The 18318-nt window shown below is 48.2% G+C and overlaps 1 protein-coding gene across 2 annotated transcripts in view; it reads right to left on the bottom strand.

Annotated features, from left to right (window-relative positions):
• The window catches only part of Bcl7c (BAF chromatin remodeling complex subunit BCL7C), a 35213-nt gene that overhangs the window by 14567 nt on the left and 2328 nt on the right, over positions 1-18318 (bottom strand). The window contains exons 5-6 of one of the 2 annotated variants that reach the window (XM_057779687.1): positions 17404-17489; positions 16667-16851 (exon numbers count right to left, since the gene is read on the bottom strand). In XM_057779687.1, coding sequence (XP_057635670.1) covers positions 16726-16851; positions 17404-17489 — 212 coding nt within the window. In that variant the 3' untranslated portion in view covers positions 16667-16725. Of the gene's footprint in view, positions 1-16666; positions 16852-17403; positions 17490-18318 lie in introns of those variants that run through there. The other variant, XM_057779686.1, reaches the window with a different exon arrangement.

Below are 18318 nucleotides of genomic sequence, written 5' to 3'. Positions count from 1 at the left end.
CAAAGAGCGCCCCCTTACCATGCCTCCTCTCCCAACACCCACAATCCAGACCATAGCCTGCATTTGCAAGCACAGATTTCTGGCGCTTGGACATCTCGGCACACATCGCACCTTGACCTGATGCCGCTTTCTCTAGCGCTGAGCTATGGCACAGCAGTCTTTCTCCAGCGCTCGGTTTCTATAGCAACTGTCTCATAAGCACTGGACCACCTGTGTGTCTTGCAGCTTCTCCCAGTCTTGTATCTCACTGAGAATGTGTGGCTGGTGCCTGAGTCCTGTACTGACATGTCTTTTGAAAGTCTTTGATCCCTTCCAGCAGGGCTGGGAAAGACACGCAGGCATTCCTCAAGCAGGTCACATGGGATGTCAGTCTGGCTTTGTTAGAGCCCAGCAAAGCACGCTTGCCACAGTCCTCGATTCCAGGAGCTCCTGACACTGAAGACGACATTCCACTGCTGAGGAACGTGAGTGACTAAACTGTCACATCCTTTCAACACAGCTTTAGGGACAGTGGCCAATCCTGGTATCTGTAACTTACGCACTAGAATTTTTTGGCTCTTTGTGGCCAAATCATTCAAATCATTTATTTATAATTCTTTCGTTTGTTTGAGGCGAGGTCTCACTATTACAGCCCAGATTGGCCTTGAACTTGTGATTTTCCTGCCTCAGTCTTCCAAATGCTGAAAATGTAAGTGTTTGCCATGACACCCCAAAATACTCTGTATGCTAAACTTTCCCATCGCAGTTCTGCTTCCTGTCTTAGTTAGGGTTCCTAGTGCTGTGCAGAGACAGCATGACCATGGCAATTCTTACAAAGGAAAATAATTAATTGGGGTGGCTCACTTACAGTTTCAGAGGTTCCGTCTGCTATCATCCTGACGGGGAGCATGGCATCACACAGGCAGATGTGATGCTGGAGTAGCTGAGAGGCCTACATCTTGTAGGCAACAGGAAGTCAACTGAAACACTGGATTGTATCCTGAGCATAGGATACCTCAAAGCCCACCCCCACAGCAACACACTTCCTCCAACAAGACCACACCCACTCCAACAAAGCCACACCTCCCAAGAGAGCCACTCCTTATGAGATTACGGTGACCAATTATATTCAAGCCACCACACTGATTGACCTTAACTATTCTAACTGATACTGGCAATGGTGGTAAAAAAACAAACCTGGAAAGAAAAGATGTGAGGTTGGGCAGTGATGGCACATGTCTTTAATCCCAGCACTTGGGAGGTGGAGGTAGGTGGATCTCTATGAGTTCAAGGCCAGCCTGGTCTACATAGCAACTTCCAAGACAGGCTCCAAAGCTACAGAGAAATCCTGTCTCAAAAAAAAAAAAAAAAAAAGAAGAGATGGGGGACCCGTTTGGTCACATTTGAGCTTGCACAGGACTAAATTCTTTGCCAATAGAAAATGACACACTAGGAATACCAGCTGATCAAGCCATGACCTACATGAGCTGGGAATTTTGCAGGTGATGAAGGATAGTATGTTGGTGAGATTACCCTGAATTGTCCAAGTGATCCCTTTGAAGCCCAAGGGTCTCTGAAATCAGAGTTAGTTCTGGCTGGGATCAGAGGAGACATGACTTTGGAAAGGCAGATGCAGATGGTGAAGGAACCATGAGCCAAAGAGTGCAGGGAGTCAGTCTCACAAGCCAGAAAGAGCAACGACGGACTTCCTTTTAAGGTCTCCAGAAAGGAATACACACAGACATGACCACACCAACAGAAACCAGGGTGGGACATCTGACCTACAGAGCTGTAACGTGATAAATCTGTTCTTATTTGTTTGACCCTTCTGTCTCACTGCCCAGAGCGAGAGCTGTGACAGCAAGCATGAGCCACCACCACCAGCAGCAGCCGCCATCCGTGCTGTGATAAGCCAATAAATATATAACAGCTTATTACATCGATACAAAATGAATATAACTGGAAAAGGTGATTGTTTGCTTTATTTTGAGACAGGGTTTCTTTGTGTGGCCCTGGAACTCACTTTGTAGGCTGAATTCTAATTCAGAGCTCCTCCTGCCTCTGTCTCCCAAGTGCTGGGATTAAAGGCGTGCACCACCGCCCAGCTCTCTTACTTACAGCCTCTATTTTACCTTCCTTTCTTCTCAGCTTCCGGGTCTCACTTTTAAAAAATGTCTTAGATATTATTTTACATATATGGATGCTCTCCTACATGTATATGCACCACATATGTACTGGGGGCCCTCAGAGGCCAACCCGCTGGGACTTGACTTACAGATGGTTGTGAGCCTTCATGTGGGTCTAGGAACCGAACCCAGATCCTCTGTAGGACGAGCAAGTGCTCGGCACCACTGAGCCATCTCTCCAGACCCCCTGCCACACCTCACCTTGCAATCATGGCAGCATTTTCACTGCCTGTGGCAGCTGACAGTCACAGGGAAAAAGAGGGGCACGCTAGGCTTGAAGGGTGCAGAGGTGTGGCTGCAAATTCAACCCCTGCAGTGACCTGGTGCTGACCTTCCGAGTCCATTGCTATTCTGGGGTTAGTCTGTTTAGTTGGTTTTGAGATAGGGTTGTGTGTAGCCCACCCTGGCTAAAGGTAGGTGTTTCAGCAGACACAGTGCACACCTGTGTCCCAGAATAGGGAGGCCGACACAGGAGGATCACTGTGCCGGACTCTGAGGTCATCCTTGGTAACATAACAAGGCCAAGAGAAAGTGGCCAGAGCAGGAAAAAACTCTGTACCTGCCATCTGCAGATCCCTGCTGACAAAGGGTTTCTCTGTGTAGCTTTGGAGCCTGTCCTGGAACTCGCTCTGTAGACCAGGCTGGCCTCGAACACACAAAGATCTGCCTGCCTCTGCCTCATGAGTGCTGGGATTAAGGGTGTACACCGCCACCACCCAGTGAGCTTTAAAGTTTTTAAATAATTTATTTAATTTTATTTTATATGCACTGGTGTGAGGGTGTCAGACACCCTAGACCTGGGGTTACAGACAGTTATGAGCTGCCATGTGGGCACTGGGAATTGATACTGGGTCCTCTGGAAGAGCAGCCATGTCTCCAGTCCTGAGATTTAAAGATTTTATTTATATATATATATATATATATATATATATATATATATATATATATAATTTATTACGTATACAATATTCTATCTGTGTGTATGCCTGCAGGCCAGAAGAGGGCACCAGACCTCATTACAGATGGTTGTGAGCCACCATATGGTTGCTGGGAACTGAACTCAGGACCTTTGGAAGAGCAGGCAATGCTCTTAACCGCTGAGCCATCTCTCCAGCCCAGATTTAAAGATTTTTAAAGTGTGTGTGGACTCTGGCATTAGACTTGTGCGGCAGCTGCTTCTGCCAAATGAGCCATCTTCATCAGCTCTGTATTTATTTTTTTGAGACATGGTATCCGTACGTAGCCTAGGATAGTCTCAAACTGGTGATCCTCTTACCACACACATAAAAGTTGGGCATGGCAGGGAAGATCTTCTTTCTACCTCAGTGCTTGGAGGAAAGAGAGCAGAACCCTGGAGCTCTCTGGCAACCAACCTAACAAGACTGAGGAGTTCTGGGTCCAGTGGACGCCCTTCTCAAAAAATAACCCGGAGAGGCATATGAAGAAGGATACACCACATACACACACACACACACACACACACACACGCGCGTGCGCGTGCGCGCGCGCGCGCGCGTGCGCACACATGCACTCCCTCTCTCTCACTCACACACACCTTCTCTCTCTGTCTCTCTCTCACACACACTTTCTCTCCCTCAGTCTCTCTCTTGCACACTCTATCTCTGTCTATCTGTCTCTGTCTGTCTGTCCCTCTCTCTCTCACGCACACGCGCACACACACACACACACACACACACACGGACCAGATAACAGTAGCTACTACTATGGGTGTAGTTCACAGGCAGGGTGCTCGCTTGCTTAACATGTCTGAGGTCCTGGGTTCCATCCTCAGCACCGAGGGCGGAGGGCAGCTGGGGCAGGGGATGTAGCTCAGGTGGCCCTGGGTTCCATCCCCAGCACCACTGAAACCAGGAATCCTGAGACATTCTGAAACTCCAGCACTAGGAAGGAGGGGAAGAGTCTGTGAGAAGGAAGGGAAGAAGAAAGCAGGGAGGAAGGAAGTGGAGGAGGAAGGAGCTGACCCAGCCTCCAGAGCAGAGTTAGGAATCCAGGGCTGTGCTTAACAACTCTGCCTCAGGGCCGGGCGGTGGTGGCACACGCCTTTAATCCCAGCACTTGGGAGGCAGAGGCAGGTGGATCTCTGTGAGTTCGAGGGCAGCCTGGTCTACAAGAGCTAGTTCCAGGACAGGCACCAAAACCACAGAGAAACCCTGTCTCAAAAAAAAAAAAAAACCAAAAAACAAAACAAAAAAAACTCTCTCCCTCAGTTCACTGGGCAAGGGAGTGAGAAACCACCACTCCACAAGCCAAACTAACTTTCTCAGGCCCACTTCCTGGACTACAGAAGGGGTATTAGAGGATCAGGTACCTTAACTGAACACCAGCTGTCCTCACCCAGCACAGCCTGGAAAACCAGGGCCCAGCAGGTGGTTTAGGGAGCCACTATAGGGTGTGTGTGTGTCTGATCTGTACCAGTCAAGCTGCAGGGAAACCAAGGCCAGCTGGGGTGAGCTCGCTCACCCTCTGCTTGGGCAGCTGGGCCAGACCTGCCTATGTTTTCTGGTTCCGTAAAGGCTGAGCAGGAAACTGAGCCAGTCCCTCCCTCTATAAACTCAACCCCTCCGAGGAGAGGCAGTCGATGGTTGGTTGATGAATCCATGAGCATCTTCCACCTGCTCCTTCCCAAGTTCTTAAAATTCATGAAAACTCCAACCAGGCTCAATACAGATTTTACAATACGTTTGATTTTACTATTGCATTTCCTAAATAAACTCCCTTGAGTGGGCATACCAGTGCAAGAAATTCAAATATAGCAGTAAACATAACGATGAGACAGCAAGGGACTGGACTAGAATCCCAGAGCTGTGGCGGCTGGGTCTGGAGGATGGTTAGTCCAGTGTAGCCTGGACTACACAGCAAGAGCCTGCCTCACGACGACTGAGTCACAGATCCTCAGGCCTGGAACTTGACTCACAGTATTCCTGACGAAATTCATGCAGATGACCCCAAAATTGAGGAAAAGAACATTGGCTCGTTGGCTCCACATTTTATTGGGGTAGCTAAGATCTAGACAGGCAGTGTGACGTGTCCGAGAAGTACAAGTCAGTCTGATCTAAGAACAACCTCACCCCTGCTCTGCATCCCTAGACCACTCAGGTCTGTTCCACGGGAGCAGAGGACCAGACAGACAACCTCAAAGTCCACAAGTCCACAGCCAAGGGTGAGGGGATGGAAAGGTTATTGTGCTGTCTCTCTTCCGTGGGGATTTAGGGGTAACCAGTCAGTAACACCCCTGCCTTCACAGCCTTACAGACACCCTGCTAACTGATGGCAGGCTTCTGCCAGTTGAAGAGTGTTTGTTTTATTTTTTTTTTGTTTTTTACATATATTGTTCTTTTTTTAATTTTTATTTATTTATTTATTATGCATACAATATTCTGTCTGTGTGTATGCCTGAAGGCCAGAAGAGGGCACCAGACCTCATTACAGATGGTTGTGAGCCACCATGTGGTTGCTGGGAATTGAACTCAGGACCTTTGGAAGAACAGGCAATGCTCTTAACCACTGAGCCATCTCTCCAGCCCCCTTGAAGAGTGTTTGTTTAAGGACACGTCTGACCTGGCCAAGTAACCACAAGATGAAGAACTACTAAACCGTGATGAGCAGGATGACCCTCGGCTAACACTCCATGATCACCTGATCTCTACGGAAAGGACAAAGATGGGCACAACAGTAGCAGCGCATATATGTAGAGAGAGAGACTCACCTGGACTCCGGGTGAGAGACTGGCACATATCTGAGACCTAAAACTTGCTATGAAGCCAAGAATGACTACCCTGCCTGGCTTACATGATGTAAGTCCGGGTATTGAACCCAGGACTTCATGCATGTCAGGCAAACGCTCTATTAGCTGAGATATATCTCTTTTGCCTCTAACCCTGACATCACATGGGAAATGTAACCTGAGAACAAGAAGGACTTCGCCAGTGAAGAAGATGCGCTCGATCTTGTCTGTTTATCCTTAACACATGCATCACTGGCAATCTCCTCTGATGAAATGTGACTATCACCCACACTGTGCCCCGAAGGGCAGATGTGGCCTTCTACTGACAAAGGAAGGAAGAGACCCAGTCACATGGGGAAGTACAGTGGCGTGCTCAGGATCTGACTTGGTCAAGAACCACCCAGTAGGAGGTGCGACCCCAAGGCCTGAAAGGTAAGTGTTTGCTGGAAGGAGGGGATTGGAAGAGCTTTTCAGCCAGAGGCACGGCGGGGGCTCAGTGACAGAAGCCCAGGCAACTTTAATGCTTGTTTTTTTAAATTTTTTTTAAAATTGTGTTCACACACCCCATGCTGGCCTCAAACTCACTGTACAGCTGAGGATGACTCTGAACATCTGACCTTTCTATTGAGATTATAGCTCAGCTTCAGTGTTAAAAGTTAGGAAGAAGTGCTAGGCGGTGGCGCATGCCTTTAATTCCAGCACTTGGGAGGCAGAGGCAGGTGGATCTCTGTGAGTTCGAGGCCAGCCTGGTCTACAGAACTAGTTCCAGAACAGCCAGAGCTACACAGAGAAACCCTGTCTCAAAAAAAAAAAGAAAAAAGAAAAAAAAAAAAGTTAGGTCGAAAATTCCAGGGAGAGGGGCAAGAGAAGTGGGCAGGAGCCACATGCACAGGTCCTTGTCTGCTGTGCTGGAAAACTTCATGGATGAACTCTATAGGTAAAGACAAGGGGCATGGTGCCCGAAGGACCGGAGGACACGGCAGCGCAGGGCCCGAGGGACCAGAGGATGTGGCAGCATGGGGCCCGAGGGACTGGAAGACAGCTATTACCAGAACTGAGTGAGAGGTGAGGCAGATGGGCCAGCAGCCTGAGGCCACACAAGAGACCAACACTAAAGGGGAAGAATTAACAGCCCCAAACTTCATCCACATAGGAGTAGCCAGTATCCCTAGGCTCTTAGTGATAGAGCCTTCTGGGAAGCACACTCTATATTTCAGAATTCCTACTTTCAAGGGCAGTCAGGAGTCCAGATTTTTAATTGTTGTCAACACAGTCAAGATTATATAAACGAAGCAAATCCTATATTCATAGGTCTAAAAGTCAAAGCACTTTAGTATTGCTTTGGGAGCTTTCAGCACGCAAGTCCGAGGCATGGGAGCCCTGAAGGTGTCCAGACAGAGTACTGGTAGACCACTCTGAGGTTTAATAAACATCGATTAGACTGGCAAGATGGCTCAGTAGATAAAGACATCACCTCTAAGCCAGCATTTTTCAACCTGTGGGTCACAACCTCTTTAGGGGTTGTAGAACCCTTTCAAAGGTTGCCTAAGACCACCAGAAAACATAGATATTTATATTAGGATTCATAACAGTAGGAAAATTAAATTACAGTTATAAAATAGCAACAAAAATAATTTTATGGTTGGGGTCACCACAGCACAAACTGCATTAAAGGGTGGCGGCCTTAGGAAAGTGGAGAACACAGCACTAAGCCCGAGGACCCGAGTGCTATCTCCAGAACCCCTGTGGAGGAAGGACACCCCCAAAAGCTGTCGCCTGATCTCCACCTGCATACTGTGGCATTGCACACGCGCGCGCACACACACACACACACACACACACACACGCACACAACACGCGCACACTATTAAACGCAGGGATGGTGATGTCTCAACAAGTGATGTGCTTGCCACCAAACCTGATGACCTGAGTTCTGCCCTGGGTACCCACGTGGTGGAAGGAGAAAACTGTCTCCTTCAGGCTGTCCCTGACCTCCATGGTGTACTGTCCTGGGCACACACATGTCCAGGCTGCCCCCTGACCTCCATGGTGTACTGTCCTGGGTATCCCATGTCCAGGCTGTCCCCTGACCTCCATAGTGTACCGTCCTGGGCACACACATGTCCAGGCTGTCCCCTGACCTCCATGGTGTACTGTCCTGGGTATCCCATGTCCAGGCTGTCCCCTGACCTCCATGGTGTACCGTCCCGGGCACACACATGTCCAGGCTGTCCCCTGACCTCCATGGTGTACCGTCCTGGACACACACATGTCCAGGCTGCCCCCTGACCTCCATGGTGTACCGTCCTGGGCACACACATGTCCAGGCTGCCCCCTGACCTCCACGGTGTACCGTCCTGGGCACACACATGTCCAGGCTGCCCCCTGACCTCCATGGTGTACCATCCTGGGCACACACATGTCCAGGCTGCCCCCTGACCTCCATAGTGTACCGTCCTGGGCACACACATGTCCAGGCTGCCCCCTGACCTCCACTGGCGTCCACAGCACATGTGCACAATACATAAATGTAAAAAGTCCACATCAACTGTAACTGCTAACGTCCCCCAGTCTGAGTGCTAGACATATGCTCGCCCTGCCATGAGGCTGGCCTCACATGAACTCACTTCCCATGTTCTCTTCTCCCTTCAGCTCCAGCAACACCGACCTCGCTGCCAGGCACATCCTCGCTCAGGGTGGTCACACTGGCCGTCCCCTCGGCCCACGACACTATTTCCACAGACTTTCACAAGCTTTAGAGCCTCATCTCCGAGGTCTTCTTCAAACATTGCCCAGCGGTGCCCCTTCTGACCTCTCTATTTAAAACTGCAACTGCTTCTTTCTCCTCTCTCTCTTTCTGCATAAGTTTTCTAAAGTACCCCTACAAGACACAGACAATCCTCCAATCAGCCACAAGCAGCGTATATAACTGTCCCACAAGACTGTACCACCTGAAGACATTATAGGTTTCTCACTTTGTGTTCAGTCTCTACAATGTCACACAGCAATGAAAATGCCCAAGATGCGCTTGTCCAGACGCCTCCTCTTCCTTAGGGGATGATGTGTGTCTCTCTGCTTCCTACCAGGCCCTGCAATGCCCTGGGCAAGCTCCCTGAAGGCAGGATTCTTTCCTTCTTGTTAGAGTTACACCCCCGGAGCCCAGAACAGTGCCCGGGAGACAGTAAGTACACCGTAACTCCATGTCACCCATTCGGGAGAGTCATCTGCCCTCACGGAGCGTCACGCTGATGCCGAGTCTCAGGCTGACCATACCATTGCAAGGCCCTCAGACAAACAAGGTCCCACCTGGAAGGTCAAAGGGCAAGAGGATACCACAACTGTGAAGCCAAGGTTTGAAAGACAGGGGAACCTGACAGGAGAGCGGAGAGGAAGGGATTGTGGCATAGCAGACAGAGGTGAGACCATGATTCACGGCATCTGGGGAAGCAGTTGATGGTGTGGCATAGCAGACAGAGGTGAGACCATGATTCACGGCATCTGGGGAAGCAGCAGGGGCCGCATCCTCCATGGAAGGAGTCAGACAAGAAGGCGTGTGGGGTGGCACCGTGGAGAGATGTGGGCCTGTGAAGGGCTGCCCACTGCACAGTGGAGACGCTCAGGCCAAAGGGGGCAAGAGTGAAGCAAGAAACCCAGGAAGCTGCTGAGCATCTTCCCTGGCACTTAAAGAAAGCAGAGCAAGGCTGCGGATGTGGCTTAGCATGCACAAACCCCAGATTCAATCCTCAGTACTGCAGGGAACCAAGCATGGTGGCCCATGCCCGTGATCCTGAGGCTTACATCCTAGATTACTGTCATGGCTCTTTCTGTTAACTTGACTACAACCAGAATCAGCAAAATTCAAGCAGGGACACCTGTGGCCGAGTTTTCCTTATTGGATCATTTGAAGTGGGAAGATCTACCCTAAACCCAGATCATACCTTCTGGTGGCGGCCTACGTGAAAAAGATGGAAGAAGGAAGCTTCTGCTTCCTGCCGTCACTCTCCCTGGCAAGGTCACCCCTTCACTGATGTTAGAGCCTCTGGGTTCCCAGTGTCTACTGAAGACCAGCTGAGACATCCAGCCGCATGGGATGCCAACTATTGGATCCCTGAACCTTTCTGTCCAGCCTCTGGAGAACTGATTAACACGGCCTGTGGAACAGAGCGGTTGCTCTGGAGCAACAGAAGGATGAATGTTTTAAGTATCTGAAAGAAGCTTTCCAGTTTGCTGAGTTACGGAAGCCTCTGCTAGAAGCATGGAGAACAGTAAAAACCCATTTATGGACTCTTTGACAAATTATTGGTACAAATGCATTGATTATCCTGACTCACCTGATTGTGAAAAGAAGGGAATTTAGTGACTCTATGTAAAACTTGGACAGTGTGGGGGAAAATGGAAAATAATGACGCTGGTTGGTTGTTCCTAGCAACCCCAGATGAACTAAAAAAGGAAAAGGATGAGCTCCATGATAAAACTGATAAACTTCTGAGAATCTCAGGATACGCTGATGAAAAAAAAACAACAAACTCAGTGATAAAATTGACTGGCTGCTCCAGAAGCCCATAAACACCCTGAAGGTTCCCTGTGTGTCCTGAAGAGTCTGCTCCCCAGCAGCCACAGAGCTCACACTGCAGAAAACTACGACAAAGCCCCCACTGCAAGACTAGTGGATTACAGTGGAAATGCAAGCCAAGCCACCGGAGGGTCAGTGGTCACAGTCAGGACATCAGCTGGTAAAGCCACCGGAGGGTCAGTGGTCACAGTCAGGACATCAGCTGGTAAAGCCACCGGAGGGTCAGTGGTCACAGTCAGGACATCAGCTGGTAAAGCCACCGGAGGGTCAGTGGTCATAGTCAGGACATCAGCTGGTAAAGAATGGGATCCTGTAACTCTCAGGGGAGGTGTGTGAGAGGCCCCACCTTGAACCTTCAGATTCTCAAGGGTTTGCTCTTGCCTGAAGAAGTCCGTCCACCCTCAGCAGAAGATGCAACCCCGCCCCCTCCCAGAAACACTGCCTTTCTGCCTTTGCGCGAGCATATCCATCCTTCATTGTCAGCTAAGCCTGCCGCGACTTTCCCTGAAAGAAATGCCCGGCAAGAGAACACTGGTGTCTCCCAGGAGCCACTAGTAATAGGACTGAAGACCTATGACTTAAGGTCAGGCAGGCTCCTCGATGGGAGCTGGGAAGCGTAGTCCATGGAGAGATGAGCTGCACTACTAAAGAGCCTAGGGAGTCTGCTAATCCAGTCAAGCAGTAGTCTGGGGAGTACGTGTGGGAATGGATTATAAGGGTGTGGGAAAATAGTGGAAGGCACATAAAACTGGATTTCTGGGGTGAGTGGGCGGAGGGATGGTTCAGTAGTTAAGAGCACTGACGGCTCTTTGAGAGGACCCAAATTTGATTCCCTGAATCCACATGGCAGCTCACAACTGTAACTCATAAATGTGGTACACAGATTAGATAGCTAGATGATAGACAGATAGATGGATGGATGGATAGATAGATAGATAGATAGATAGATAGATAGATAGATAGATAGATAGATAGATGCATATGTGTATGTGGGGGGGGGCAAAATACAAATATACATAAAACAAATTTTAAAAAAACTGGATCAGGCTGAGTTTATTGATACAGGACGACTGAGTGGAAATTCTAGGTTTAATATGGAAGCTCGCACAGTTATAAAAGGCAGGACAGGCTGGGTGGTGGTGGCGCTTGCCTTTAATCCCAGCACTTGGGAGGCAGAGGCAGGCGGATCTCTTTGAGTTCGAGACCAGCCTGGTCTACAAGAGCTAGTTCCAGGACAGAGAAACCCTGTCTCGAAAAAAAAAAAAAAAAGGCATGACGGTGCACACCTTTAATCCCACAACTCAGGAGGCAGAGGAAGGTGGATCTCTGAGTTTGAGGCCAGCCTTGTCTGTAGAGTGAGTTTCCAGACAATCAAGGCTACACAGAGAAACCCCATCTCAAGAAACAAAATAAAACAAACAAAACAAAAGGTATTTTGGTAGTTCAAATAAGAATGGTCTCCATGGGCTATTTGAACGCTTAGCCCCCAGCTGGTAAACTGTCTGAAGATTAGGAGGGGTGGCCTTGTTGGAAGAGGTGTGCCACTGGGGATGGGCTTGAAGGTTTGCCCACCACATCACACTCTATGTCCCCCACCTGCCCGAGGACCAGGATGTAGTAGCTCTCAGCTACTTCTCTAGCACCATGCTCCCTGCTGGGGTGAGAATGGACAAACCCTCTGAAATAGTAAGCGAGACTCCGATTAAAAGCTTTCTTTTCTAAGAGTTGTCTTGGTCACGGAGTCCCCTCACAGCAATGGAACGGTGTCTAAATTGCCTTCACATGTATTCATCCCACCAGTTCTGCTCCTCTAGAGAACCCTGACTAATAAAGCTACATCATAACAGGATGGAGACTTAGGACATGCTGGCTCAGGAAAGGGGACTAGGGATGGGGACATGGATGGGCACAGGAAATGAAAGGATAGGTGGATAAGAAAATGAAACGAAGACCAACGGAACATTTCGGGGGTTGTGTGGTGCCCACGTGGATAACTGCATCCATGGAAAGCCTGAGAAAGCTTGGGAAAGAATAGAGTAAAGCATGTTTTCTTGGTAGCAGCAATTTCTCGGGTCTGCTCTACTTGCTAGAGGCAAGCAAGCACTCTCATCTAAGAGAGGCTTCCTGACTCAGCTTTAGCTGCAAAACCTTGCAGCTCTTTAAAGAGGCCCTGCCAAGAAACACTTAAATAGTGTTGATAAAAATCTGACTGCATGTTTTTCAGTTTTCAGCCGTAGCAGGAAAAAAGCTGCACCGTTTTAAAATGCCAGCTTTCTGGACTGTCCTGCCAGGGCAAACTCTGACTCTTTCAAGCAGGCGGTCCTGACTACGGAGCTTTTCAGTGTTGTTTAACACTGTTGCAGCTTGCTTGCAGGCAAGGACCTTGAAATGCCATAGAGTTGTGGCAATAAAACGTGGCTACAGTCAGTACCCCAGCCATGAGGCTGAAATCTTGAAAAGCTAAGGAATGGGCTAGATCTAGCCGTAAAAGCCATGGCTTTAATCCTCTCCTTAAAGACTCACATAGTCAGAAAAAGAGATATACAGTAAAGAGAAATCCAAAGGGGGAAAAAAAAAACACCTCTAAATGTTTTACAGTGTGTTAAAAATATATGCAGGCTTAAAAGAAAAAAAGGTTAAATTTCTTAAAAAAGAAAAAAAGAGAGTAGTTGGGTGTGGTGGTACACACCTTTAATCCCAACGCTTGGGGAAGCAGAGGTAGATTGACCTCTGTGAGTTCAAGGTGTGGTAGCACACGCCTTTAATCCCAATGCCTGGGAGGCAGGGACAGACAGACCTCTGTGAGTTCAAGGTGTGGTAGCACACACCTTTAATCCCAGCACTGGGGAAGCAGAGACAGACACGGATCTCTGAGTTCAAGGATAGCCTGATCTACAGAGGGAATTCCAGGACAAAGATACACAGAGAACCTGTCTCAAAAAACCAAAAGTTCAAAGTAAAAATAAAAGAAATACAGGTTAAAGTAAAGCCACATAAAGATGGAAAATACACAGAGAGTCTGGATACTGTATGCTATTATGCTCTCTTTGAATTGTTTGAATGCTGAGGAAGGAGCAACAGCTGCTAAAAGATATTTGCTTATAAATGCTGCTGAATTAATCCAAGATAAGTATTTTGAAAATACCTTGGCTTCAAAATTGAAGTCAAAAGGTATGTTACTTTGGAGAAGAGGATTTGCTTTTGTTTCCACAGAAAATGAGAGGCTGTGGATTTACTCTGAGATAAGAAAAATCCAGTTTGATTAAGGAGGACCACCTGAGAAATCTCCGGTAGGAACAGATGGCCCGGATGTCTGAGCTCTACATCCAGAACAGATTCAAGACTGCTGCCTGAGATGATCAAGACTCACAGGATGGACTGGAGAGATGGCTCAGAGGTTAAGAGAACTGACTGCTGTTCCGGAGGTCCTGAGTTCAATTCCAGCAACCACATGATGGCTCACACCCATCTATAATGAGATCTGGTGCCCAGAACAATATATACATAATAAATAAATTAAAAAAAAAGACTCACAGGATACTTCAGGACTTGGTTATAATTCTAAATTTTCTTTAGGTCCCCATAAGATTATCAGCGCCCCCAACCAGCAGGAAGTTGCCTGGAAAACTACACCCACATTCCCAGCACCCACATGGCAGCTAGAAACTTTAACTCCAGTTTTAGGGTATCTGCCAGCCACTTCCAGTCACCTCAGGCACTGCACACACTCAGTGATGGACATGCTTAGGCATACATGCTGGCAACACACCCACACACATAAAATTAAAAATAAGAAACTGAAAACAGACAGTGAAATTCAAACCCAGAACTTGAACTTTACAAGGCACTTTACAGTTTGTAGAGCATTTACATGATTTCATAGTGTCACCTCGGGAAATAGAGATGACTCACAAACCCAGAAAATTGCTGAGATTACCTCATCCTGATTATTGACCCCCCCAGAGATGTCCATCCTAAGCTCCAGCATCCGTGACCTTACACAACAATGGGAGAGATGTCCATCCTAAGCCCCAGTGTGTGAACATGTGACTTTACATGACAATGGGATTTTCAGATGGACTAAGTTCCAAGATGGGAGGCTGACCCTGTATACCTGGGAAGGCCAGCATGATCGTAGGGGTCACATGAGCAGCAGGAGGGCCAGAGAAAGAGATGCAATGACAGAAGCAAAAAGGCAGAATGGTTAGGTGGGGTGGAAGAGAGGACAAAGCCACAGTCTGAATCCGTTCCTGAATGCAAGTAGCTTCTAGGAGCTGCAAAAGCCAAATTTTCCTGGAGAGCCTACCACGGGAGCCTGTCCTGCAGGCTCCTGACTCTGGCCCAGCAACACTGATCTTGGACTTCTGACCTTCAGACTGATGACGCGGTGAATTCTTGGTCATTTGTTTCTACAGCAATAGGAACGCACACAATCGCAACCCTGCTGCGGCCTCCTAGCCTGTCCCGGCTTCACAATCACTTCATCAGACACTGTGACATTTTTAAAAGATTCTTTCCTAAACCTCAATCTCTCTTTTTATTAAAAATTAAAACAGGGCTACCTCACCTGATCCTGCTTCTCTGACAAGTACAGACTGAGGAGTGCTTGTTTGGTTGAAGTTTCTCACGGGGCGCTAACCAGGGATGGGGTGGACTAGGATGTGCAGCCTAGTCATTACCCCTTTTGTCCAGTGAACAAAGTAAGAGTCGGAGAGTAGAGACCTAGAGCCACACAGACAATGATGGAGGAACTTGTAGGCAGAAACTGCTCTTTCATTTCCTGACTTCTCAGACCCAAATAATCACACAGAAACTATATTAATCACAACACTATTCGGCCAATAGTTTAGGTGTCTTTCTAGCTAGTGCTTATATCTTAAATTAACCCATTTCTATTATTATATATTTTACCATGAGGCTCGTGATTTGTAATCTCTTGTTTCTTGGGCAGCTACATGACATCTCCCTGACTCCACCTACTTTCTATTTCTCTGTTTGGATTTCCTGCCTGACTTTGCTCTGCTAAGCCATTGGCCAAAATGACTTTATTCATTAACTAATGGTAATAAAACATATTCACAGCATACAGAGGGGAATATTCCCACATCATTTCCCCTTTTATGTCTAAATAAAAAGGAAGGTTTTAAACTTTAACATAGTAAAATTATATATATATATATATATATATATATACACACAAAACAGTTCTCAAGCAAGAATTACAATATTTAGTGTATTTACATTTGGCAAATTAAGGAAAATACTCTATTATATATCCTATCTTTGTGAGTCTAAAGTTTTATATCTAATTTATCTTTTATCATAACTAAGAAAAACTATAACTATCTGTCTTCATCTCTTCAAAGACCCCAGAAGAACATAATGTTACCTAAGTAAACAGGAAGTACATTGTAAGAACTTACAAAACCCTAGAATTAACAGAGACATCTCACTGCCTGGACAGTCAGGAACTCAGAATCCTCCTGCCTCAGCCTCCTGATTACAAGTGTAAGCCACCATGCCCAGCCCTATCATCTACTCTGAAGCATTTGCTAGGCTTATTGTATTCCCAGCACTAAGCTGGGCGTGGCTGGAAACCTACTTCTGTTCTTGAGAGGCCTGAAGCCTAAAGGACAGAAACACAGACTCACTGTCCCCAGACGGCCAGATAAATGCTAAGACAAAGAGCAGGAAGCTTAAAGGGCTATAGGAACTCAAAGGAGATGATATTGATGGAGCCTAGAACCAGGGAAGGCATCTAAGAGGAGGTGACAATTGCACAAGAGATGAGAGGACTCAGCACAGAAGTTTGGCCCTAGAGTTTCCCATGGAAGGGAAGGTTCCCTAGAGACAGGATGCTGTAGCTTCCTGAGGGCAGGGAAAAAGCTGGGTCCTCCCAGGCCTCTCCACCCCTCTAGGCCTGTGCTCCTATAAGTGAAATGGGAGATGCAATATCTGCTGGGCCCGGGGAGGGAAAAGTTGGTAAGGAAGGGCAAGGTAGGAGAGCAAGGGAGGTGAGGTCCTGGCTCACGCCCTCTCCGCTTACATAATCGTGGTGTGATACAGGTCATCTCAGAGTCTTGGTGACCCCACCTGAGGAACAGAGCATGAGCCAAAACTGTCTCCAAAGACCCTCCCCAGCCTGGACAGGGAAATGACATGACACAAAATTACAAAAGGGTCTTTATTTATAAAAAGCCAAAGGGGCCCTGGGAGCAACAGGACAGGAGGCAGGCAGCTTCTCAGGGGTCAGGGGCATTTGGACAGATGCGCTTGAGTGGGGGAGCACCCTCCGAGTCCTCTGTGTCACCCTGGGCTGCCTCAGGGACAGGTGGCACTGGCTCAAAGACAGGGTAAGCTTCGGGGGCCTGAAGAGGAAGGGCGGACAGGTGTGAGCTCCACTCTAACCCAGGAGTACAGCCTCCTAGCCTCTGCCTTTCCACTCTATTCCCCGGGGACCCAGAGTCTGGTCCAGGACCAAGTGACCAAAAATAATGGCAACGCTGTTTGGGGGAAAGAATTTGCTTTTTTCTGGGAAGGGAATCAGGTAGTCCTTGTAGGGAAAAGCAAACCTGACAGCTCAGGACGTGTCTGTGTGATGTGGGGGCCCAGGCTCTCCGTGCACACTTAGAAGGTGAAGCAGCGCCAAGCTGCACCCGGAACCTAGATTTTTGGTTTTTAATTTGTGGAGGAACACCAAGTTCATCGCAGGCTTCCAGAGCTCTTAAATCAGCCATGATTCAGCCCTCAGGATGGTGTCTCTAAAACACTCCTCTTTTTACCCAAGAATTCAACCTCAGCTAAGACTTTTAGTGGGTTCTAGGTCCATATCTCCCTCCTGGACCCTAGAATGCAGACTCCCTGTGCCCCCAGAACCCCATTCCCCACCAGGTCAAAGTCCAGTCTCTGGCCTCGCTCACCTCAGCTTCCAGCAATTCTGGAACAGGCTCCTCCTTGGTCAGCTTCGGGGGGTCATCAGTACCGCCTGCAGGTGTGTCCCCTGGGTCTGGAATGCCAAATGAACAGACACCTCCTGAGCAGCCGCTCTGTGCCAAGATAACAGACCAGACTGGGGGCAGAAGAAACGGGCAGGTACCAATCACACAACACAACACTGTGGGAGCCAGAGGAGGGCACCAAGATGCCAAGGGGAGCGGGGAGATTCAGGTTGGGTTTTGTTAGTTGGGAGTGAGCCAGGAGACAAGCAGAGAGAGGGAGCAGAATTTAGACAGAGGGAAATACATGCTTGGTGACCACAGATTCTATGTTGTACTAAATCCACATCCTGACCTTAGGCAAGCTATTTCTCTGAACCTCAATGGAATCACCTGCAGAACGGGAACAGTGACAGTAACACAGGAGACAGCAGTGAGGGTCAGAGGAAGCCTTTAGCACATAGTATGTGCTCAGTAAGTGCTAGCTAGAATCTTCTTTCATGTATTCGCTCATTCACCCACTCATTGTGGGAACAGAAATGGGGCTCGGGGCCTCGGCCATGCCAGACAAGCTCTCTGCCACGGAGCTGTATTCTCTACCCTATCATCTTACAAGAGCAGAGGTTTCTGGAACAATCTACACACAGTCCTGAGACCCAACCATGTCATGGTGTTTGTGGCGGGGTAACAGTTCCTGTGGCCACAGTTTGTTAAGGCCCCAGTGTCCAACTAAAGAACCAGAGGCCCGGCGGAGCCACTGAAGATCTGAAGCAGGAAAAGAATCTCTCGGAATCTCTGTTTTAGGAAAAGCCGTTCCGCAGCTGCGTGGCGGCCACTAGGGACAGGGACGGAGGCCAGAGCAGGCATAAGTGAGCAATGAGAAGACAGGGCCAGAGATGC

This window comes from Chionomys nivalis, chromosome 8, assembly GCF_950005125.1.
Source record: "Chionomys nivalis chromosome 8, mChiNiv1.1, whole genome shotgun sequence".
Lineage (NCBI taxonomy): Eukaryota > Metazoa > Chordata > Mammalia > Rodentia > Cricetidae > Chionomys > Chionomys nivalis.
The sequence above is the reverse complement of the archived record's forward strand: the minus strand, read 5'-3'. Positions and strand labels throughout refer to the sequence as shown.